The 24,399-nt window shown below is 45.3% G+C and overlaps 1 protein-coding gene across 11 annotated transcripts in view; it reads left to right on the top strand.

Moving 5' to 3' along the window:
• The first annotated feature begins 349 nt into the window (after positions 1–349).
• Positions 350–24,399, top strand: part of si:ch211-102c2.8 (uncharacterized) — a 121,086-nt gene continuing 97,036 nt past the window's right edge. For 10 of the 11 annotated variants that reach the window (XR_009515482.1, XM_059988423.1, XM_059988428.1 and 7 more), the window contains exon 1: positions 7,437–7,707. Coding sequence is in view for 10 of the 11 variants with exons in the window: in XM_059988423.1 (XP_059844406.1) it covers positions 7,584–7,707 (124 nt within the window). In the remaining variant the exon portion in view is untranslated. Of the gene's footprint in view, positions 430–7,436; positions 7,708–24,399 lie in introns of those variants that run through there. The other variant, XM_059988427.1, reaches the window with a different exon arrangement.

Raw genomic sequence — 24,399 nt, 5'->3', positions numbered from 1 at the left:
TCGCCCACCTTTTATCTTTCTCTCACAGTCCCTCTCTTTTTCATTTCTCTCCCCTCACTCCCTTCTCCCCTGTACATTTCTTTGTTTTCCTTCCCTCTCTCACCTCCTTCGCCCCCTCCCCTCCTCTCTCTCCCCCAACCCTCCCATCCTACCACTCACCCTCATTTCCTCTCACTTTCACCCTCCCTCCCTCCGCTACAATCGGCGCTAAAATTCCCGCCTCGCTTCTTCCGACAGGTACTGTCACTTAGTAACCATGACCGCACTTGTCAATCAAGCAGGCAGTGACTTCCGGCGTGTGCTGGTTACTAGGCGACAGTTGACTGGATGCTGTCAATCTCCCGGTGCAGCCACACGGAGAGCAGGAGATACCGCTTGCGGTTAATTTGCAAAACTTCGTAAAATTGTAAATGGACACAATTCCAACTGGTTAGTGTTTTATAACATGTCTACAAGCAATGCAATAAATAATGTATTAATAGAAAATAGAATGTATATTACTAAGCTGTAAGCGTCCATTCAATTTGTTGTAATTTAATTCTAGAATGTTAAAACACATTAATCATTATTGTTCTAGTCTTAACACCGTGAAACTTGTTAACTGGGTTAAAGCAGCGAGCTCGTCGGTTGTGGTATTGACTCGGGCACAATCTCTGCAGTCAAGTCACTGCAGCGTCCTGCCGGTTTAAATGCTGAATTCGGGTTGTTGGGAATCTGGTTCCGCAGCCCGGTGACCCCGCAATTTCAGGACCGATTCGGCTGATGGTTGGGTGAAAACAGTCGGGGGAGGCGTTGGGTCTTCCCGACTTTGTTCATGTCCGCAGATGTCACGGTTTGAAGTAAAAACGGGTCGCTCCCTGCCTGTCGGCCGCTTTCACATGTACTGGCAGCCTGTGGGATACGATGAGGGGTAGGGTCAGACAGAATAGGAAACAGGGTCAGGAGTGAGGGGCAAAGGCTGATTGAGTAGGATACAGGGTCAGAGGGTGAGGGGCGGGTTCAGACAGAGGGGGAGGTGTGTGGTCATTGCGGACAGGGTCAGGGGACGAACTGAGGGGTCAGAGGTTGTTGGGAGCATGGGTGAAGGGACTGGGGACGAGAGATTGTTTCCTATCTGGGATCACAGCCCCAGGCCGTGTATTGAATCAATAGGGAACAACATCCACATCTCACGCGTTTGAATAACAAAGTGCATCACTACTCTCACACAGCATACTTTTAAAAGGAAAACTAGAACATACAATATTTCTAGATTAGATTTGTTTATTATCATGTAATTTCCTTGTTTTAATGAAGCTCACAGAGTGAGAAACGAACGTGCACAGATTGCGGTGTCCACTGAAAAAGGCAAAAATAAAAATCTAGAATTCTTGGATAAGCACTCTTGTCTCCTTTAGCCTGTAGTGTCTCGGAGATTCATACATAACCTTCACCCCAGGATCATCAAGGACCTCTCCCCATTTGCTTCACACATGAGCTCTTTGCCTGACCTCAGCTGTGCTGGAGTAGGATTGGTCTGTAACAAAACCCAGCGGTGATTTATGGTGAATTAAATCATGTCCTAGTGACCAGGGTGAAGACATTTGCCCTCTGCACTTCCACCTCCACACTTTGAAATGATGACTCAGTTTCTCAGCTTGTTCAGGATAAATCTGCAATATCATCAAATGCGGTTAGTGTTAGGAACGGTGTCTGATAAATCTTTCCACAATCTCCGCAAATGCTCTCACGGTCTAACAATTGACATTATTCTGATACTAAGTTCTTACTTCGAGAATTAAATACATCTTTGTTTTATTTTTATCATCTGTAATTCCAGGTTTTGTTCTCAGGCTTGTCAAACGGGAAATTTCTGTAAATTTGCAGGAGGTAAAAAATGTATTTATTGATGCCACTAATGTCTTCGGTGATCCATTGTTCTGTAAAGTACTAAATGTAATAAAACGCTTCAAACAGGAGTGGTGAACAGATGTTGGGGATATGTGAAGGAATTCCAGGACTTGTGCACTGGGTGGAGCAGGTTTGGCTGCTGGCGGTGGGGCAAAGGAGATGGGGGTGGACAAGAGGCCAAAACTGTGTGGTGCTGAGTCGCTGATGTAGGAGTGCTTGTGGCCTGGAAATCTCGAGGTGGTGCTCAAGCGTTCTGAGATGTCCAGATGGGAGCTCTTGGAGGGTCAGTGATCTGAGGTGGGCTGGGGACAGGGATGTGGTTTGGTGGTCTAGAGATCTTGGAGGGTCAGTGGTCTGGAGGAAGGTGAGGCCAGGGCAGGATTTGAACACACAAAGGAGAATACAAGACTGTAGGATCACAAGTGGAGGGATGTAAGTGTGATGGTGTGATCACTTGAGCTGAGTATGATGCTGTCCATTAGACATTGGAGCAGAATTCGGCCTTTCACTCTGCTTTGCCATTCCAGCCTGGCTTACTTATCATCCCTTTCAAACACATTCTGGGGCCACACCCTCTGGTCCTCGACTCCCCATGTAGGAAACATCCTCTCCACATCCACTCTATCTGTGTCCTCTGGTCCGAGACTCCCCCACTACAGGAAACATCCTCTCCACATCCACTCTATTTGTGTCCTCTGGTCCTAGACTCCCCCACTACAGGAAACATCCTCTCCACATCCACTCTATCAGTGTCCTCTGCTCCTAGATTCCCCCACTATAGGAAACATCCTCTCCACATCCACTCTATCTGTGTCCTCTGGTCCTAGATTCCCCCACTACAGGAAACATTCTCTCCACATCCACTCTATCTGTGTCCTCTGGTCCTAGATTCCTCCACTACAGGAAACATCCTCTCCACATCCACTCTATCTGTGTCCTCTGGTCCTAGACTCCCCCACTACAGGAAACATCCTCTCCACATCCACTCTATCTGTGTCCTCTGGTCCTAGACTCCCCCACTATAGGAAACATCCTCTCCACATCCACTCTATCTGTGATCCTAGATTCCCCCACTACAGGAAACATCCTCTCCACATCCACTCTATCTGTGTCCTCTGGTCCGAGACTCCCCCACTACAGGAAACATCCTCTCCACATCCACTCTATCTGTGTCCTCTGGTCCTAGATTCCCCCACTACAGGAAACATTCTCTCCACATCCACTCTATCTGTGTCCTCTGGTCCTAGATTCCCCCACTACAGGAAACATTCTCTCCACATCCACTCTATCTGTGTCCTCTGGTCCTAGATTCCCCCACTATAGGAAACATCCTCTCCACATCCACTCTATCTGTGGTCCTGGATTCCCCCACTACAGGAAACATCCTCTCCACATCCACTCTATCTGTGGTCCTAGATTCCCCCACTATAGGAAACATCCTCTCCACATCCACTCTATCTGTGTCCTCTGGTCCTAGATTCCCCCACTATAGGAAACATCCTCTCGACATCCACTCTATCTGGGCCTTTCAATATTCAGTCAAGTTCAAAAAAAACCTCTCATTCTTCTCAACTCGAGTAAGTACAGGTCCAAAGACTTCAAACACTCCTCAAGTATTAATCCTGTATTTTCTGGGATCATTCTCGTGAACCTCCTCTGGATCCTCTCCAATGCCAGAACATCCTTTCTTAGGTAAGGGGCCCAGAACTTATCCCATGTGGACCGACTAATGCCTCATAATGTCACAGCATTACACCCCTGTTCTCTAAGGGCTTGTCTGTTGGCGGGTTCTCTGGTGACTGTGGAGATTGATCCAGGATACTCATAATCTGTGTAGTGTGGGTGAGGATCAGTGTGGGTGAGGATCAGTGTGGGTGAGGGTCAGAGTGGGTGAGGGTCAGTGTGGGTGAGGGTCAGTGTGGGTGAGGGTTAATGTGGGTGAGGGTCAGTGTGGGTGAGGGTCAGCATGGGTGAGGGTCAGAGTGGGTGAGGGTCATTGTGGGTGAGGGTCAGCGTGGGTGAGGGTCAGTGTGGGTGAGGGTCAGAGTAGGGTGAGGATCAGCGTGGGTGAGGGTCAGTGTGGGTGAGTATCAGTGTGGGTGAGGGTCAGTGTGGGTGAGGGTCAGAGTAGGTGAGGATCAGAGTGGGTGAAGGTCAGAGTGGGTGAGGGTCAGCGTGGGTGAGGATCAGTGTGAGTGAGGGTCAGTGTGGGTGAGAGTCAGTGGGTGAGGGTCAGAGTGGGTGAGGGTCAGTGTGGGTGAGGGTCAGTGTGGGTGAGGGTCAGAGTGGGTGAGGGTCAGTGTGGGTGAGGGTCAGAGTGGGTGAAGGTCAGAGTAGGTGAGGGTCAGTGTGGGTGAGGGTCGGCGTGGGTGAGGGTCGGCGAGGGTGAGGGTCAATGTGGGTGAGGGTCAGCGTGGGTGAGGGTCAGCGTGGGTGAGGGTCGGCGTGGGTGAGGGTCGGCGAGGGTGAGGGTCGGCGAGGGTGAGGGTCAGTGTGGGTGAGGGTCAGTGTGGGTGAGGGTCAGAGTGGGTGAGGGTCAGTGTGGGTGAGTATCAGTGTGGATGAGGGTCAGAGTGGGTGAGGGTCAGTGTGGGTGATGGTCAGAGTGGGTGAGGGTCAGAGTGGGTGAGGGTCAGTGTGGGTGAGGGTCAGAGTGTGTGAGGGTCAGTGTGGGTGAGGGTCAGTGTGGGTGAATGTCAGAGTGGGTGAAGGTCAGAGTGGGTGAGGGTCAGAGGGGTGAGGGTCAGAGTGGGTGAGGGTCAGAGTGGGTGAGGGTCAGAGGGGTGAGGGTCAGTGTGGGTGAGGGTCAGAGTGGGTGAAGGTCAGAGTGGGTGAGGATCAGTGTGGGTGAGGGTCAGTTTGGGTGAGGGTCAGAGTGGGTGAGGATCAGAGTGGGGTGAGGATCAGAGTGGGTGAGTATCAGTGTGGGTGAAGGTCAGTGTGGGTGAGGGTCAGTGTGGGTGAGGGTCAGAGTGGGTGAGGATCAGAGTGGGTGAGGATCAGTGTGGGTGAGTATCAGTGTGGGTGAGGGTCAGTGTGGGTGAGGGTCAGAGTAGGGTGAGGATCAGTGTGGGTGAGTATCAGTGTGGGTGAGGGTCAGTGTGGGTGAGGGTCAGTGTGGGTGAGGGTCAGAGTAGGGTGAGGATCAGCGTGGGTGAGGGTCAGCGTGGGTGAGTATCAGTGTGGATGAGGGTCAGAGTGGGTGAGGGTCAGTGTGGGTGATGGTCAGTGTGGGTGAGGGTCAGAGTGGGTGAGGGTCAGTGTGTGTGAGGGTCAGTGTGGGTGAGGGTCAGTGTGGGTGAGGGTCAGAGGGGTGAGGGTCAGAGTGGGTGAAGGTCAGAGTGGGTGAGGATCAGTGTGGGTGAGTATCAATTTGGGTGAGGGTCAGAGGGGTGAGGGTCAGTGTGGGTGAGGGTCAGAGGGGTGAGGGTCAGAGTGGGTGAAGGTCAGAGTGTGTGAGGGTCAGTGTGGGTGAGGGTCAGTGTGGGTGAGGGTCAGAGTGGGTGAGGGTCAGTGTGGGTGAGGGTCAGTGTGGGTGAGGGTCAGAGGGGTGAGGGTCAGTGTGGGTGAGGGTCAGAGTGGGTGAAGGTCAGTGTGGGTGAGGGTCAGAGTGGGTGGTCAGAGTGGGTGAGGGTCATTGTGGGTGAAGGTCAGAGTGGGTGAGGGTCAGAGGGGTGAGGGTCATTGTGGGTGAAGGTCAGAGTGGGTGAGGATCAGTGTGGGTGAGTATCAGTTTGGGTGAGGGTCAGAGGGGTGAGGGTCAGTGTGGGTGAGGGTCAGTGTGGGTGAGGGTCAGAGGGGTGAGGGTCAGTGGGTGAGGATCAGTGTGGGTGAGTATCAGTTTGGGTGAGGATCAGAGTGGGTGAGGGTCAGAGTGGGTGAGGGTCAGAGGGGTGAGGGTCAGAGGGGTGAGGGTCAGAGGGTTGAGGGTCAGAGTGGGTGAGGGTCAGAGGGGTGAGGGTCAGAGTGGGTGAGGATCAGTGTGGGTGAGTATCAGTTTGGGTGAGGGTCAGAGGGGTGAGGGTCAGAGGGGTGAGGGTCATTGTGGGTGAAGGTCAGAGTGGGTGAGGATCAGTGTGGGTGAGTATCAGTTTGGGTGAGGGTCAGAGGGGTGAGGGTCAGTGTGGGTGAGGGTCAGTGTGGGTGAGGGTCAGAGGGGTGAGGGTCAGTGGGTGAGGATCAGTGTGGGTGAGTATCAGTTTGGGTGAGGATCAGAGTGGGTGAGGGTCAGAGTGGGTGAGGGTCAGAGGGGTGAGGGTCAGAGGGGTGAGGGTCAGAGGGTTGAGGGTCAGAGTGGGTGAGGGTCAGAGGGGTGAGGGTCAGAGTGGGTGAGGATCAGTGTGGGTGAGTATCAGTTTGGGTGAGGGTCAGAGTGGGTGAGGGTCAGAGTGTGTGAGGGTCAGAGTGGGTGAGGATCAGTGTGGGTGAGGGTTAATGTGGGTGAGGGTCAGTGTGGGTGAGTATCAGTGTGGGTGAGGGTCAGAGTGGGTGAGGGTCAGAGTGGGTGAGGGTCAATGTGGGTGAGGGTCAGTGTGGGTGAGGGTCAGAGGGGTGAGGGTCAGTGTGGGTGAGGGTCAGTGTGGGTGAGGGTCAGAGTGGGTGAGGGTCAGAGTGGGTGAGGGTCAGTGTGGGTGAGGGTCAGTGTGGGTGAGGGTCAGAGTGGGTGAGGGTCAGTGTGTGTGAGGGTCAGTGTGGGTGAGGGTCAGTGTGGGTGAGGGTCAGAGGGGTGAGGGTCAGAGTGGGTGAAGGTCAGAGGGGTGAGGGTCAGCGTGGGTGAGGGTCAGTGTGGGTGAGGACCAGTGTGGGTGAGGGTCAGAGTGTGTGAGGGTCAGTGTGGGTGTGGCTGTAGTTAGTGGACTGTGTCTTTTGGTTGTTCACTCTCTCCTTTTGTAGCTGCCATTTGTTCTCATCAGAGGAATGGACAGTACTCATAGGTTAAACATTGACTGTTTACTCTTCTCCTAGATGCTGCCTGGCCTGCTGAGTTCCTCCAGCATTCTGTGCGTGTGTGTGTGTTGCTCCGATTTCCAGCATCTGCAGATTTTCTCGTTTTAAGCTATAAATCTTTATTTTCCTGTAAATGCCTGCAAGAATGAATTACAAGTATATGGTGACAGACAGCGTATGTACTTAGTTAATAAATATACTTTGACTTTGAAGTAGAACATGGTTGTAAATATTAATTTCCTGCCACAAATTATTTCGTTTCCATATGTAAAAACATTTTTTCTAGGAGAAATTAATTTCAAAGTCACTTCGTGACTAATGTTCGAGGCTGTTTCTATTGGAACCTGTGGACAATTCATCAGCTCGTCTCCCAGTGGCCCGGGATAACCAGAAGTTTTCACGCCTGCGTCTTTTTGTATCGCGTCCTGCGTGCAACTTTCTTTTGAAGTCGTCGCTTTAGAAACCCTAAACGGAGAGCAGAGAAATTGTTTGTCGTTGACCCGAGAAAAGAATGAGGTCAGATTTTGTAGAGTTTTATGGTACAGGTTACCAGGGCAACGGCCATTCTAGCTAGAAGCCAGGAAGTTACTTACCGGTTCTTTAGATTTCAGTTTGCTTTACGCTGAACAGGTGCTGAGGACAACCTGTCTAGTCCCAGCCAAATTGTAACAGATTCCTGCCATGTAACTGCAATCGTCATAATTTTTAACGAATTCACGCAAATTGTGCTCTTTGGAAATCTGCATATGGTGTTATGTGGCACAATTAGTTTGAGTAGTTTCAGTGGCGTGAGGACCCTCTCATTCACGTGGCCTTCAAAGAAACGACAGAGATGCAACTTTCTTCCCGTTTGTGGGTGTCTCCGCTCCTGTGAGTGAAATATTCGTTTCGTCCTTTGGTCAGATTGTGGTGTTAGCCGGCTCTTTACTCGGGAGTGAAACCCACCCAGGTGCCAGTAGTCCGCAGGGTCAATCTGATGAGCTTCACGCATCATCCAGCTTTCTTTTTGCTGTCGAGGGCCGGGCCGCCGTCCGCTTGGCTCACGCAGAAATCCGTAGCCTTGTTTAACATACCTTCACAGCTCTCACTCCGGTCTTAGGACCACCCCAGGGTGCTGTTTCTGAGCTCACTGCCAGCATTGGGGGGAGGGGTGTTGGAAGTGGAGGGTCACTGATACTCGGTGCTGTAAGTGAGCTTCTCCGCCCACACGGCGGGAGAATTGGGGGGTAACGCTGCGCCTTGTTTCATGGACGAGCCAGGGAACCTCCTGGTCGATGAGCGTGACGTCCGTGGTGGAAAAGTTTCTGTAGGTGATTCTGAGAGTCGGGCAGGATCTGCCAGCATTGGGAGGGCTGGCTAGGAATAGTCCAAATGGATTTGTGTGAGAGACATTGTGTCTTCCAAATTCGATTGAACTTTTTTTTGAATACGTAACCAAGAAGGTTGACGAATTATGTAATATTACGTGCAGTTTTAGTCACCTACCTGCAGGAAAATATATCAATAAAATTGAAAGAGTGCAGAGAAAATTTACAATACCTTTGCCGGGACTTGAGGACCTGAGTTATAAAGAAAGGTTGAATAGGTTAGGACTTCGTTCCCTGGACTTGAGCATAGGAGAATGAGAAGATACTTGATAGAGCTATGCAAAATCATGAGAGTTATAGATAGAGTAAATGTAAGCAGGCTTTTTCCACCGAGGTTTTAGAACTAGAACTCATAGATTAAGACAGATTTGCCAACCTTTTTTAGCCCCATGCCCCCCAAAGCACCTTGTTACTTGCCAACACCCCTCTTAGGCACAATATACTTTCCATAGTGTAAAACATGTTTATTATATGCTAACATGACACACATGATTCTGCTTTAAATTTTTATTTGTATTTAAACCTAGCCTACACAGCACCTTGGATATCAATGTGATCCTTGACCTTGATGGTTTTTAGCAAGAGAAATATTTGGTTCAAGTTGTGACAGCAAAAACCTTGAGTCCCCACTGGTAACAATGTCCTAGCGGCTTCTGCTTTTGTGAGTATGTGGTTCACTGCATTCAAGCCTCTTTCAACAAGGTAGGAGGATGGAAATGCAATGAAGAGCAGTTTGTCTCTTTTCCAAAAACTTTTCATATGATGGTGCAGCCACATGCCACAAAAGCTGACTATTTTAAAAATAATTTTTGCTTATTCATCATTCTGAATTTCAATAATTTCTTCTTGTAAGCTCTCTTCCTGTTCTTCCACCTTGCAAAGAAATCAGTTAATTACCCAGTCCAGAATTTCCAGACCATTGAAATCCTTGAAGCGATTCTGAAAATCCCTCTTCAGTGGCTGCAGGTGTAAGCAGTACTCTTGCAAATCACCATCTGTGAAAGAGAGTGCCATACATTCCCTTCAGGGAAACTGTGAGAACATCCTTCTCCCAATGTTTTGCTTATATATTTACAATTTTCTGATAAAAGTGGACAGTGCACTTTTTGCCTGGATTAAATTGAAATTCTGGTCCTGCAGTTTCATATTTAGAATGTTAATTTTGATATACAGATTGACTAGGTATGCCACGTCTCCACATAGAAGTTCAATCTTGTTTCCCACGCTCTTGTCAACTTTGAGCAAAAGTTCAACTACAGTGTCAGAAAGATCAAAGGAATGTTTTAGGTGACAGTCTTTTGACAGCCAACACTTCAGTGTGAAGAAGCAAGTGTTCAAACTCTTCATCCTTATGGGGCATCACTGGCAAAATATTCTGCTATTTAATGGTTGAGATTTAATTTTGTTGATGGTAGATATTACAGGAGTCATGCTTGAAAAAGTCACTGGCTGAGGTTTTTGGCTATGAGATGTTGACGACGAATTACACAATGGATTACAAACAGACTTGGAATTTCTTTTTTCATAAACGCCACTGAACCAGCATGGCAACCTGTCAGATATGGTGCTCTATTTGTTGCTCAAGAAATCATGTTTCTAATCGGAATACCTCAATATACATTTGAGCTTGTAACAACAATTCTCCATTGATATTTGTTTTTAATTTTTTTACAAAAAAATCTCTTCATAAACTTTTCCATTTTTGATAAACCATACATATGCCATTAGCAATGCCTCGTTGTCTCGCACAGTTGACTCATCCATTTGCATCCCAAATTCTGTTTTTTGTAGCTCTCTGCATAGTTGATACTCAATGTCTTCACTCATTTCCTCAATATGACCAGCTACAGAGTTATTACTCAGAGGAATTGATTTTAAAATACTGGTATCCATTTTGAGAACAATGTTGAGCACTTCTGATACAGCAGGCGTTATTAATCTTTCACCAATTCTATGAGATTTCCACACTTTGCTATCATTTAGGAAATGTTATAAGAAGCAGTGAGACCACTATCAACGTCATTTTTAGCTTTCTTGGCAAATGACCAACGTGTGCAATGCTTCTCAAATGCTTCTTTCATCTTCTGGAACTGAGTAATACCATAAGTAGCCTTTTCAGGGTGTCTTTTACAGAAATGTTCTTCATGGTTTTATGTCTTTGTTAATACAGTATTACAAATAAGACACCTGGGGCGTCACTGATCTGATGTGAACAGAATAAAACCATACTCCTGGTATGTAACATTGTACTGATACACTTTCTGTAGTTCCTGTTTCTTAGCAAGATTAAAATTCAAGGCTTCATGACCTTCAGACTTGCAGAGGTCGCACCGTACATATTTATCCATCATTAAAGGGGCTAAATTAAAATAAAAAATTAACACAAATTGAGAATGCCAGTCGGATGTTGACGACGGCAGTGGGTTGACATGGTCAGTCAGGTCTCATGCCTCAAGTCAGGGTGTCGCTTACCCTCCCCCGATGACTTTTCGTTGGGAATCACTGGGTTAAGGTGACGTCATATTTTAACTGGACTCTTGACAAGGGCCTTTTCCACACAATATTTCAATCAATCAATCAATAAACAAACTTGCACTCGTTCCTTAATCACACTTTATTTAGACCATAAGACATCAGAGCAGAATTAGGCCATTTGGCCCATCGAGTCTGCTCTGCCATTTCATCATGGCTGTTTCTTTTTTCCCCTCCTCAGCCTCACTCCCTGGCCTTTTCCCTGTAACCTTTGATGCCATGTCCAATCAAGAACCTATCACTCTCTTCCTTAAATACACCCAACGATCTGGCTTTCACAACTGCCTGTGGCAACAAATTCCACAAATTCACCACCCTCTGGCTAAAGAAATTTCTCCTCATCTCAGTTTTAAATGGACACCCCTCTATTCTGAGGCTGTGCCCTCTTGTCCTAGACTCCCCCACCATGGGAAACATCCTTTCCACATCTATTCTGTCTAGGCCTTGCAACATTCAAAAGATTTCGATAAGATTCCCCCTCATCCTTCTAAATTCCAGCAAGTACAGATCCAGAGCTATCAAACATTCCACATATGATAACCATTTCATTCCCAGAATCATCCTTGTGAACCTCCACTGAACCCTCCAATGCCAGCACATCTTGTCCTAGATGAGGGGCCCAAAACTGTTCACAATACTTAAGGTGAGGTCTCACCAGTGCCTTATAAAGCCTCAGCATCACAACACTGCTTTTGTATTCAAGACCTCTTGAAATTAATGATAACATTGCATTTGCCTTCCTCATCACTGACTCAACGTGCAAGTAAACCTTCAGGGTGTTCTGCACAAGGACTCCCAAATCCCCTTGCACCTCAGATTTTTGGATTTTTCCCCATTTAGAAAATAGTCTGTATATTTATTTCTACTACCAAAGACCATGCACTTTCCAACATTATATTTCATTTGCCACATTCTTGCCCATTCTCCTAATCTGTCTTAATGCTTCAGCATCCTACCTGTTTCCTCAACACTAACTGCCCCTCCACCAATCTTCATATCATCTACAAACTTGGCAACAAAGCCATCTATTCAATCCCTAAATCACTGATACACAGCATAAAAATAAGTGTTCCCAACCCCTGCAGAACACCACTAGTCACTGGCAGCCAAACAGAAAAGCATCCTTTTATTTCCACTTGCTGCCCCCTATCAATCAGCCATTGCTCTAACCATGCCAGTTATTATCCTGTAATACCATGGGCACTCAACTTGGTAAGCAGCCTCATGTGTGGCACCTTGTCAAAGGCTTTCTGAAAGTCCAAATATACAACATCCACTGCATCCCCTTTATTGTACTTGTAATCTCCTCAAAAAATTCCAACAGGTTTGTCAGGCAGGATTTTCCCTTAAGGAAACCACGCTGACTTTGTTCAATATTGTCCTGTGTCACCGAGTACTCCATCACCTCATCCTTAACAATTGACTCCAACATCTTCCAACCACTGAGGTCAGGCTAAATGGTCTATAATTTCCTTTCTGCTGCCTTCCCCCTTTCTTAAAGAGTGGAGTCACATTTGCAATGTTCCAGTCCTCTGGCACCATGCTCGAGTCCAATGATTTTTGAAAGATTATTACTAATGCCTCCACCATTTCTACTGCTACCTCTTTCAGAACCCAAGGGTGCAGTTCATCTGGTCTGGGTGAATTATGTACCCTTAGGTCTTTCAACTTTTTAAGCACCTTCTCCCTTGTGATAGTAACTACACTCACTTCTCTTCCCTCACACCCTTTAACATCTGGTACTTTGCTAATATCTTCCACAGTTAAGACTGGTGCAAAGTACTCATTTAGTTCATCTACCATCTCCTTATCCCCTGTTATTATTTCTCTGGCCTCATTGTCTAGGAGTCCTATATCCACTCTCACTTCTCTTTTATTATCTTTTACTAACCACTTTGATATTATTTGCTGGCTTCCTTTCATATTTCATCTTTTCTCTTCTAATGATTCTTCGAGTTGCTTTCTGTAGGTTTTTAAAAGCTTCCTAATCCTCTATCTTCCCGCTAATTTTTGCTTTGTTGTTCGTTTGCTTTTACATTAGCTTTGACTTCCCTTGTCTGGTACACTTGTATTATTTTGCCATTTGAGAATTTCTTTGTTTTTGGAATACATCTATCCTGCAGTTTTCCCAGAAACTCATGCCATTACTACTCTGCTGTCTTCCCTGCCAGCAACTCCTAATTTACTCTGCCCAGCTCCTCTCTCATACCACTGTAATTTCCCTTACTCCACTGAAATACAGTTACATCAGACTTTACTTTCTCCCTATCAAATTACAATTTGAACTCAGTTATATTGTGATCACTGCCTCCTAAGGGTTCTTTTACTTTAAGCTCCCTAATCAATTCTGGTTCATTACATAACACACAATCCAGTATATCTGATCTCTTAGTAGGCTCAATGACAAACTGCTCTAAAAAGCCGTTTTGTAGGCATTCAACAAACTCACTCTCTGGAAATCCATTACCAACCTGATTTTCCTAGCCAACTTACATGATAAAATCTCCCATGACTATTGCCCTTTCTATTTCCCATTGAATTTACTATTGTACAAGAACAGCCTGGCTCCTGCAGCCACACTGCTCTGAAATTTGAACAAATAAATTTTATTTTTACACAGAAATTGTTAGTTGTAGACAAATATTGAACCAAAATGTTTGATCCAACATCATCCAAAGTGTCTGCGCTGTTTGGTTAGCACACATTTTAACTGTTAATTAATTCCCACAAATGGTGAAAGTTGAAATTGTTAGAAGAACCTGAGGGGGACATCTTTGCTCAGAGGTTGGAGAGCGTGGAACGAGCTGCCAGCAGCGGATTTCAACATTTAAGATAAATACTTGGATGGAAAGGGTGTAGAACAGGCAGGACCAGGACCAGGCAGAATAATAGTTCAACTCGGACTAGATGGACTGAACGGCCTGTTTCCTAGCAGTGACATAGTCTACTCGCAGCGGATGGTTGGTCACGTGGGTGAAGGGGCTAGCTGATTGGACGGAACATTGTGGAGAGTCTTTGGGGGGTCGTGCTGACCAGTGGTGTGGGTGCTGGAATTTAGACAACAACGGTTACAACACCGACACCAACATTACCCGCCGCCGTCCATGGGGACTCGCTGAGGAGGAAGGCCGTGATGTCCGGCAACAACTAGTCGGTGAGAGGTCACTAGGCTCCTTCCTGTTGAAGGTGTGCTGGCCACTTGTTCGTTCTCGGGAAAGCCATCACTGCCCCTCACCTTCTAGAGAGCCAATGGCTCTGAGGGGTAGGTTCAGGGAGATCAGTAAACAGGGTACAGTGGCACCACCCACTTGGCACTTGAGCCACTGTCCGCTTAACGCTGGAACTGGGCACTGAGTTCTGCTGATCCTGCACCTCCTTTCCATTTACTGGGGTCCCAGTTCCTACCGAGTTATCTATCTCCTGTTTCCCTATTAACCCCCCAGGTTCATTGGGGGAAAAAAATAATCAACTGTGTAATTGTGTATTTACAAAGATGAATTAAATGCATGTCAGAATAACATCCGGTAGTCCAAAAAATCTGCCAGTCTATTCAAGTTGAAGTCCTGGCTATGCTGGATACTGGAGTTTAATTGGCATTCCTTGAATAAAGCCCACTTCTTTCTCTCTCTCTCCCTCCCTCCCTCCATGAGGGCTGCCTTTTTGCTGAGTATTTCAACCGCTCTCTTTATTTATCAACCTCATACTTGCAGGCTCTGTAGATTTGCTTTATATTTTGGGGAGTTACACTGCCTGTAACGTGTGGTCAAGCGGCAGCTCTTGCTGGTACTGGGCCGCAGTGTAAGAAGGAAATCCATCAGTCTAAACCTATGTGTCTGTCAGTAAGTTTTTCATTGTACCTGTACCCCACTTACCTGTTCATGTGACAATGAACTCTGCTTCCTATCCCATTCTTGTGCTTTTTGCTTGTTAAAAATGGCTCGCTGAGCCCCTCCAGTGGCAGTAGTGGGGTACTACATCACCATGGATTGACTGCAGATTCAGGTTTACTTATTCTCACTTAACAGCCGACATGTCCAAGGATGTGCTGGGGCAGCAGCACAGCGTGCCCACAATGCTCAGCAGTAAGACACAACACAACAAAACAACCTATCAAGCGACAAAGCACATACAGTTCTCTAACTCCTAAACAGTCTGTCTCTGGCCTTCATCCTCCAGCAGACACGTGGAGTCAGACTTCCCCAGCAGACTCTTCTGATTCAAATAAAATGTTTCAGAGTTTATCAAAGTTTGATTCAAATTGAATCTAAATTTACATATTTGCAAACTTACGCATTAAGTCCTCTAGTGTCTTAGTTCAAGCTTACATCTCTAACAAAGTTTGCTGACGACCCACTGCTGTTGGCTGAATGAAAGGTGATGAATCAGCATATAGGAGGGAGACTGAAAATCTGGCTGAGCCTCTCGCTCAACGTCAGCAAGACCAAGGAGCTTATTGTTAAATTCAGAAGAAGGAAACCAGAGATCCATGAGCCAATCCTCATTGGAGGATCAGAGGTGGAGAGGGTCAGCAACTTTAAATTCCCCAGTGTTATTATTTCAGAGGATCTGTCCTGTGTCCAGAATGTAAGTGCAGCACCTCTACTTCCTTAGAAGTTTGTGAAGATTTAGCATGCCATCTAAAATTTCGACGAACTTAGAATTTATAGAGAGTGTATTGACTGACTGCATCACAGCTTGATATGAAAACACCAACACCTTGAATAGAAAATCCTACAGGAAGCAGTGGAAACGGCCTAGTCCATCATGGCATACGGGGCTAGTGCAGGGACCCGAGGCTGCGGTAAATGATCGGTTATGGGGGAGCAGGCACGTGGGGCCAAATGGCCTATTCTTTATTCATTTTTTATGTTCAGTGTTGTACCTGGTTTTCTGGAGAGATGGTCGATCAGAAACATTAGCTCTTACCTATCTGTGGACACTATGGGAAGGAGGTACAGATGCACTAGTTGCCACATCACTACGTTCAGGAACTGTTACTACCCTTCAGCTATCAGGCTCCTGAACCAGTGTGGATAACTTCACTCACCTCAACACTGAACTGATTCAACACATCAGTCTCCTGAACCAGTGTGGATAACTTCACTCACCCCAACACTGAACTAATTCCACACATCAGGCTCCTGAACCAGTGTGGATAACTTCACTCACCCCAACACTGAACTAATTCCACACATCAGGCTCCTGAACCAGTGTGGATAACTTCACTCACCTCAACACTGAACTGATTCAACACATCAGGCTCCTGAACCAGTGTGGATAACTTCACTCACCTCAACACTGAACTAATTCCACACATCAGGCTCCTGAACCAGTGTGGATAACTTCACTCACCTCAACACTGAACTAATTCCATACATCAGGCTCCTGAACCAGTGTGGATAACTTCACTCACCCCAACACTGAACTAATTCCACACATCAGTCTCCTGAACCAGTGTGGATAACTTCACTCACCTCAACACTGAACTAATTCCACAATCTATGGACTCACTTTCAAGGACTCAGCAACTCATGTTCTCAGTATTATTTATTTATCTATCTATTTATTTCCTCTGTATTTACACCGTTTGTCTTTTGCATGTTGATTGTTAGTCTTCATGTGTAGTTTTTCATTAATTCTGTTGTGTCTCTACTATGAATGCCCGCAAGAAAATGAATCTCAGGATAGTATATGGTGACATATATGTACTTAGATAATACATTTACCTTAAACTTTGACCTGCAGTCTCATTTGGATATAATCCTGTGTCTACAATATCTGAGTTGCAACCATTGAGGGGTGACCTTATGGAGGTCTATAAAATCACGAGAGGCAGGCTTTATAATGCTTAAGTCCTGATGAAGGGTCTCAGCCCAAAACATTGACTGCTTATTTCAACAGATGCTGCCCGCCCTGCTGAGTTCATCCAGCTTGTTTGTACGTGTAGGCATTATAAGGCATTGGTCACATTTAAAATGTGGTGAGCAGTTTTGGAGAACATATCTAAGAAAGACATTGGAGAGAGTACAGAGGAATTTTCTGAGAATGGTCAGCTATGATCAAACGGTGGAGCCTAATGGCCTGTGCCTTATGATATTATTGTCATCAATAAGCTGAATGGCCACAGCGTTTATTCCAGTGTAGGGGGATCTAAAAAAGGAAGATGTGGGTTTTTTAAGGTGAAAGGCAAGGATTGAAAGGGGTAACTTTTCCACACAGTGTGGTGTGTGTATAGAATGGATTATTGTAGCTGGGTACAATTACATTTCAAAAACATTTAGACAGATACCTGGAATAGAAAGATTTAGACCAGGGATTCCCAATCTGGGATCCACAGACCCTTTGCTTAATGGTATTGGTCCATGGTGGCATAAAAAAGGTTGGGAACCCCTTTTATGAGTGTTACAAGGGATTTGAGTGTTCGTGCTTGGTTGTACCTGTTATGAGATTAACAAGTACACACAGTTTATTTGGTCAAAAACTTGGCTTTCCAATTCAGCTTCAGTTGTCCCAGTGTTAATTCCATAGGAGAAGAGTGTTGACCAGCTGCAGCAGAGTAGCCATCAGTCTCTAACTGACATTGACACAAGGCAGGGGAGGGCTTCAGCAAGCATTAGTCCAAAATCATCCTTCTTCACTGAGTCTGAATTTGCTTGTGCACCATGCCTCAAAAATTTGAAGTAAATTTTAATTTGTCTCCCAAGGACTCTGTGCCGTGAGTTCACCAGTTCCATAGAAAGGCAGCATTTTCACAATTTGAATGTGTTCCCTTCCCCACATTGTACACTCCAAACCACCCACTACCAACAGCTTCAAGTGAAGGGTTATCCCCTGTGTTTATGGTTCTGGATGGGATGGAAGAGGTAGCCTTAGTTATTATGAAGTTACAGAACAGAGAAATGGGCACTGTAGCCCAACTCAACAATTTGTCTACCTGAGCTGATCTCTTTTTCCTGCATTTCACTTATATCCCTTGTAAATTTTCCCATTCCAGGTACATGCTGAATGTTTTTGAAACACTGTAACTGTACCAATGTCCAACACTTGTCCTGAAAACGTTTTCTGTTTGCACACCACATTGTATGAAAAACCATGTCCCTCAGGTTCCCTTTGGAGCTCTCTACTCTGGAATAAAGACTCTGCTCATTCATCTTATGGTTTTATAGATCTGTCAGATCACCCCTCAGTACTACAAGTTGAAAATCTCAAGTCTGACATCCCACCTTATGGTATATTTTAAATCTGTAGTATATGTTCATACTAATTCTAACTAAGATCTGTACTAACCTGTGGCAAACTAACTTACCGTTGTAACTTCTGCGATCTTATGGACAGTATTCTGACTTTAGAGAAATTCAGGTTATGGTCGGTTCTCCGAATCTTTGTATAATCTGGAGAGTGTTTGTACTTAAAAAGAACAGTTCTCTTGCTCAAAGGAAGGTGATTGGGACCAATTTCTGTGGTCCTGCACCTGTTAGATCCCAAGGGTGCTGGACTGAGAGTTTCTACCTGTACTATGGAAGTAGATGCAGTATATTGGACCTTTTGGACGACTGAGTCTTGTCATTATCCTACTTTGGCATATTAACAGCAACACGAGCAGTCAGTAGGACCTTATTGGGATAACATGTTCTCATTTTAGTGTTCAGTACTGGGGCTTGTTAATAAACACTGATATTTGTTGCTGGTCGAAGTAAATTTATTATCCAAGTATGTATATGTCACCATAAACTACATGGAGACCAATTTCTTGCAGGCTTTTACAGGAAAATAAAGATATAAGATCATAAAACCGTAAAACATAGAAGCAGAGTTAGCCCATTTGGCCCATCGATTCTGTTCTGCCATTTCATCATGATCAATCTATTATCCCTCTCAACTCCTTCTCCTTTGACACCCTTAACTTAAATATACCCAGTGACTTGGCTTTCATAGCCATCTGTGATAATGAATTCCACTGTTGCACCACCTTCTAGCTAAAGAAGTTCTTCCTGGTCTCTATTTTAAAGAAACATCCTTATATTCTGAGGCTGTACTCTCTGCTATAGGAAATATCCTCTCCACATCCATTCTATTTGGGCCTTTCAGCATGAATGCCAGCTTCTAGCACTTGCTTCGGAGCCCTTCATGGCTACGTGATTCTGGTGCTCTTCTAGCACTTTCTTAAATGCTGTACTGGTGCCGTTCACACATGGAATGCGCATGGGTCATGACCACATTGGTAGTTGGTTTGCAAAACTTTGTATTCATTGGACTGAAGCAGTGGGTAAACATTATGCTGCAGGTGATACCATCGCTTTTGATGATGGTAGGATCCAAAGAAGAGAAGATGGCTACTTTATCTCTTCGTATTGGAAGCTCTCAGCAATGCTTCTATGTTGAGTATATGGAAATGTTTCTTTTATACATAGAATATCCCAAGGGGACTTCTAAGGAGGATGAGGAGAGGATGTTTCTTCATGTGGGTGAATCTTGACCTGGGGCCACTCATTAAAAAGGGCTCACTCATTAAATCAGAATGAGGCTCATAATAAAAGTTATTGTTTTATGGCAGCACTACAGTGCAAGGCATAAAAAAATTACTGTGAGTTGCAATAAACTTACTGTGAGAGAGAGAGAGAGAGAGAGAGAGAAAGAGCACAAAAGAGGAATAGTGAGATTATGTTTATGGGTTCATGGACCATTCAGAAGTCTGATGCTGGGGGGGAAGAAGTTGTTTCTAAAATATTGAGTGTGGGTCTTCAGGCTCCTGTACCTCTGCCCTGCAATAGTAATGAGAAGGGGGCATGTATAGGATCGTGAGGGTCGTGAATGACTAGTTCATAACGTAGTTTATAAAATACAACCCGATGCTTTCGTGCTTCAGGGAGATGATGTTGTAAACTCCATCTGTTTTTAGCAAAAAGAAGGAAATGCTGCCAAAATAAAGAACAGGAAGTAGCTTAGGCCAGAAGTTGATAAAGAGGAGACAGTAGAAAAGCTACATGTCTAAGATGGATAAATCCACAGGTCCAGATGGGATGCAGGGGGGATGAATTAAATTAAACTTTCCAATTCCTTTAGAAACTGGGAAAGTGTCAAGTGACCAGAGGATTGAAAATATTATAATCTTGTTCAAAAAATGTAAAAATTAACCCAGCAACTACAGTTTAGTTTGGGGAAGCTACTAGAAATAATAGTCAGGGACTTGTTAAAGACAAATTGTGATTATAACCATTGAGGCATTGCTGGGGGTTAATGAGGGAAAATGTTGATATATCGAAAGCCATTTAATAAAGAAATTTGTCAACATGATCAAAGCCTGTGAAATAAAAGAGCTGATGTGCAATGTGTTGTGATAAACATTTTTATGGGCCCAATGAGCAACACCCTGGTGTGACCTAGGACTTTATACCAGGAGTTCTACTCTTCTTGGTACAACCGTTAATTACGTAGGCTCACGCATAGAGAACATCATAACTGACTTGTAGACATCATAAAACTTGCAAGTGTGATCAAGAGTGAGATGTATGTTGTGACAACATGGTGAAATTCAAATGATACATTTTGATTGGAGGAGCAAAGAAGAGCAATGTGTAAATGGTACTTTTTGAAAAGGGGTGAAGGAACAGAGTCTGCTAGTGGCTGAATGGGCAGGTTGAGAGACTGGATTTAAAGACACCCCTGTTAGAGATATAGAGAATGAAACTACTGGGTTATGTTGAACCTCCATACAACACTGATTCAGCCATAGTTTGTGCGTTGTTGGTCACGTCACCACAAGAGGGATGTGAAGACGGGATTTGTTGGAATAGTCCTGGTGACTATTCCTGGTCCTGGTCCTAGTTCTGGTCACCAATGGAGTGCCTCAGGGATCTGTTCTGGGACCCTTACTCTTTGTCATTTTTATAAATGACCTGGATGAGGAAGTAGAGGGATGGGTTAGAAAGTTTGATGATACAAAGGTTGGAGGTGTTGTGGATAGTGTGAAGGGCTGTCGGAGGTTACAGCAGGACATTGATAGGATGCAAAACTGGGCTGAGAAGTGGCAGATGGAGTTCAACCCAGATAAGTGTGAAGTGGTTCATTTTGGTAGGTCAAGTATGATGGCAGAATATAGTATTAATGGTAAGACTCTTGGCAGTGTGGAGGATCAGAGGGATCTTGGGGTCCTTGTCCACAGGACACTCAAAGCAGCTGCACAGGTTGACTCTGTTGTTAAGAAGGCATACGGTGTATTGGCCTTCATCCATCATGGAATTGAATTTAGGAGCCGAGAGGTAATGTTGCAGCTATATAGGATCATGGTCAGACCCCACTTGGAGTACTGTGCTCAGTTCTGGTCACCTCACTACAGGAAGGACGTGGAAACCATAGAAAGGGTGCAGAGGAGATCTACAAGGATGTTGCCTGGATTTAGGGACCATGCCTTATGAGAATAGGTTGAGTGAACTTGACCTTTTCTCCTTGGGATGACGGAGGATGAGAGATGATCTGATAGAGGTGTACAAGATGATGAGAGGCATTGATCATGTGGATAGTCAGAGACTTTTTCACAGGGCTGAAATGGTTGCCACAAGAGGGCACAGGTTTAAGGTGCTTGGGAATAGGTACAGAAGAGATGTCAGGGGTAAGTTTTTTACTCAGAGAGTGGTGTGTGTAGAATGGGCTGCTGGCAACGGTGGTGGAGGCAGATACGATAGGGTCTTTTAAGAGACTTTTGGATAGGTAGATGGAGCTTAGTAAAATGGAGGGCTATAGGTAAGCCTAGTAATTTCTAAGGTAGGGACATGTTCAGCACAGCTTTGTGGGCCGAAGGGCCTGTATTGTGCTGTAGGTTTTCTATGTTCTAAGACTGGTGTATAGGTGGGAGGGGGTGGTAAAATAGAGATGGTTGATCTGAAGGAGATTTTCAAAGTCACAAATGGGACGAAGTTAAGACAGTCAAACTGTTTCCAGTGGTGTCAGGGTCAGGAACCAGAGGGCACAGGCTTGAAGCAATGGGCAAAGAATTGAAGAAGAAATGAAGAAAACCTTCCTTACAGCAAATGAACTCAATCTGGAAAACACTCATTGTTTCTTCCAAAAGGGAACTCTCTGAATAACAGGGCTACTGGTTCAGAGAGATGGGGATTGGGAGTGACTGCATTGCTCATAGAGAACTAGCATGGCTCAGCTGGCCAAATGGCCTCCCTCTGAATGCTAAACATTTCAGCAATTTTGTACTATCTATAGAGGAGGTTGGATGTCCTCCATTCAGCTCATTCCAGTCCTTCCTGGGGAATATCAGGATTCTGATCTGTGGAACCACTAAAACCAAGATCAGAATTTAATCTGACAAAATTTCAAAGGAGGGTTAAAAAAGAAATCACTGGGAAGTATTCCTGTCCTTTTTCAAGTTGGGGGAGATGTTACCAGATAGTGCAAAGATTCTGCTTGTTCAAAATAAACGGTTAAGTCTAACCAGTTTAACTTGCTGTCTGCATCCCTGCACAGAGAGTCAGGTTGGAAATGAGACCACATCACATCCCCTGAAAGACCACTGTGACTATCTCCTGGAGTCCATTGACGTTCAGCTCAGTCAGATGCAGGTAAAGCAGAGACCAAGTTATCACCATCTTATCTAAAACCAGCTTGACTTGGAACCAGGATTGTCCTAGCATTTGATTGCAAATGTGTTTAGTTCAGACAGAGGTGACCACCATTAGAGAGTTTAACCATCTCATTCCATTCAGGCTGATGCATTTTTAATCTGGACCTTATGTTTTTGTGTGAGAGAGATGAGTGACCAACACTAAATGTTATTGGGTCCGCTGGAGCATGAGGCTCCCCAGCTCGTGCACTGTTAACAGGAAGTATCTCGTTAGTTGCTCTGGTAACTTCCTAGAAACCCTAGCACTCACTGGCTTTCCTTATCAAAAGGTCTTCCTCCCCTCAATCAAATCGGATCACCAGCTCCCCTTTGAACCCAATGTTCCAGGTAAATGTCATGACCTTTTTGAAGGTAGAAAAACCTTGTTGCTGGTCATCTCTGAAAAGTGTGAGGCACCTGAGTACCTTCTGCCCATCAGCAATGGGCCTGCCCTTGCCTTGGTTTCCAGTGTCCTGGATTTAGATCTGGACGATCTAATTCTTAGGCTAGAGTGACTGGGATGAGCATAGACAACAAGCTGATGGCTGGTATAGTCGTAGTGGGCAGAAGGCATTCTTTCCATGTTGTATGATTCTCTGACAAGGCTCAGACATGAGATATCCCAGCCTCAGTCCCAAACGGTCATGCATTTTAATTTTATTTTATTTTTGAGCTTATGATATATGTCCACAGTCAGATGACGTGCAACTGACAGCCCTTCTCCTTATTGTTGCTGGATCTAAGCCGTGGAATTCCCTCCCTAGTAGCTCTGTGTAAGCGTCTTTGCCAGATGCTCATGGGGTCAGCTTCTGCCACCTCCTCATGGCTAGTTAGGGATGAGCAATAAATGCTGGCCTTGTTGGCAAAACGATTGAAGTAAACAGCACGGAACATTCTGGACTAAGCTCACAATGACCCTGAGCCTTGTCGCTCAGTACCAACCTAAAATAGCCCTGGTCTAGAGGTCATGGGTTTGGGGAAGTGTAATCCCAGGCTGTCTCTGAACCCTGGGGGTCATTATTTCTCTGAGCTCTAGGGGATAGCAAATGAAATCACAAATATCCGGGCTAACTGAAGCCCCTTCACCGGCCTTGTATAGAAACTCAGCTCACTAGCCAGCTCTGCCAACAGCCAATGGACTCGGCCGTGAGAAAGCCACTTTTCTTAAACAATAAACAACTGGGGTCTGTATAACCTGGGACCAACCAAACAGGAAAGTTGAGAGGTTTTGATAACTGCATCTCAATTTGAGCGAATGCTGTGTAAGTACTACCCAAACGCAATTATCCATTGGCAAGAAATAACAGATGGTACACCGCATACAATTATACAGAAAGGGTATTTGCTAATTTCAGCTTTACCATACAGTTATTAAGAGGAAAAGAAAAAATTAAAAGGGCCCATTACAATTAAACCAGTCTAAACGTACACCGCGTTGGAGCTTGTATCTTCCAAAAGCTGACTGTGCTCACAGCACCAAATTCTCATCACCAGTCACTGGTAGAACTTCCCATCTTGGACTCCAGCTCATGAAGCACTAATTGCAATCACATCTTCACATCTGATCAAATCCTACAGCCATCTCTCCCAATCTTCTTTTCTCTGCATCTTCCCCCAAAAAGACCACGGACCTCACCAGAGTCCGTCACAATTCTATCTCCGCCCAGCTTTCCCTAGAACCTTCTCCCAATTCCACCATCCTGACTGGCTGACACAACATTCCCAAGTTGAACATCATAGCCCCTTTTCCCTTTTTTTAAGAAGGGCAGCAAAGAAATACTGGAAACCACAGGCCAATAAGTCTAACATCTCTGGTAGGTACGTTACTCGAGAGGATTTTGAGGGAAAAGATATGCACCTACCCTTGATTAGAGTAGTCAGCATGGCTTTGTACGTGGAAGATTATTTCTTATGAACTTAGTTGAGTTTTCTTGGTAAGATGACCAAGAAGGTTGATGAGGGTAGGCTGTGGTTTATATGAACTTCACTGAAGACTTTGATCAGGTTTCACTTGGTCCGCTGATTTGGAAGCTTACATTGCATGGGATCCAA

The sequence above is a fragment of the Hypanus sabinus genome, chromosome 13 (genome assembly GCF_030144855.1).
Source record: "Hypanus sabinus isolate sHypSab1 chromosome 13, sHypSab1.hap1, whole genome shotgun sequence".
In the NCBI taxonomy this organism is placed as follows: Eukaryota; Metazoa; Chordata; class Chondrichthyes; order Myliobatiformes; family Dasyatidae; genus Hypanus; species Hypanus sabinus.
This window is presented reverse-complemented; position numbering and strand designations above follow the sequence as displayed.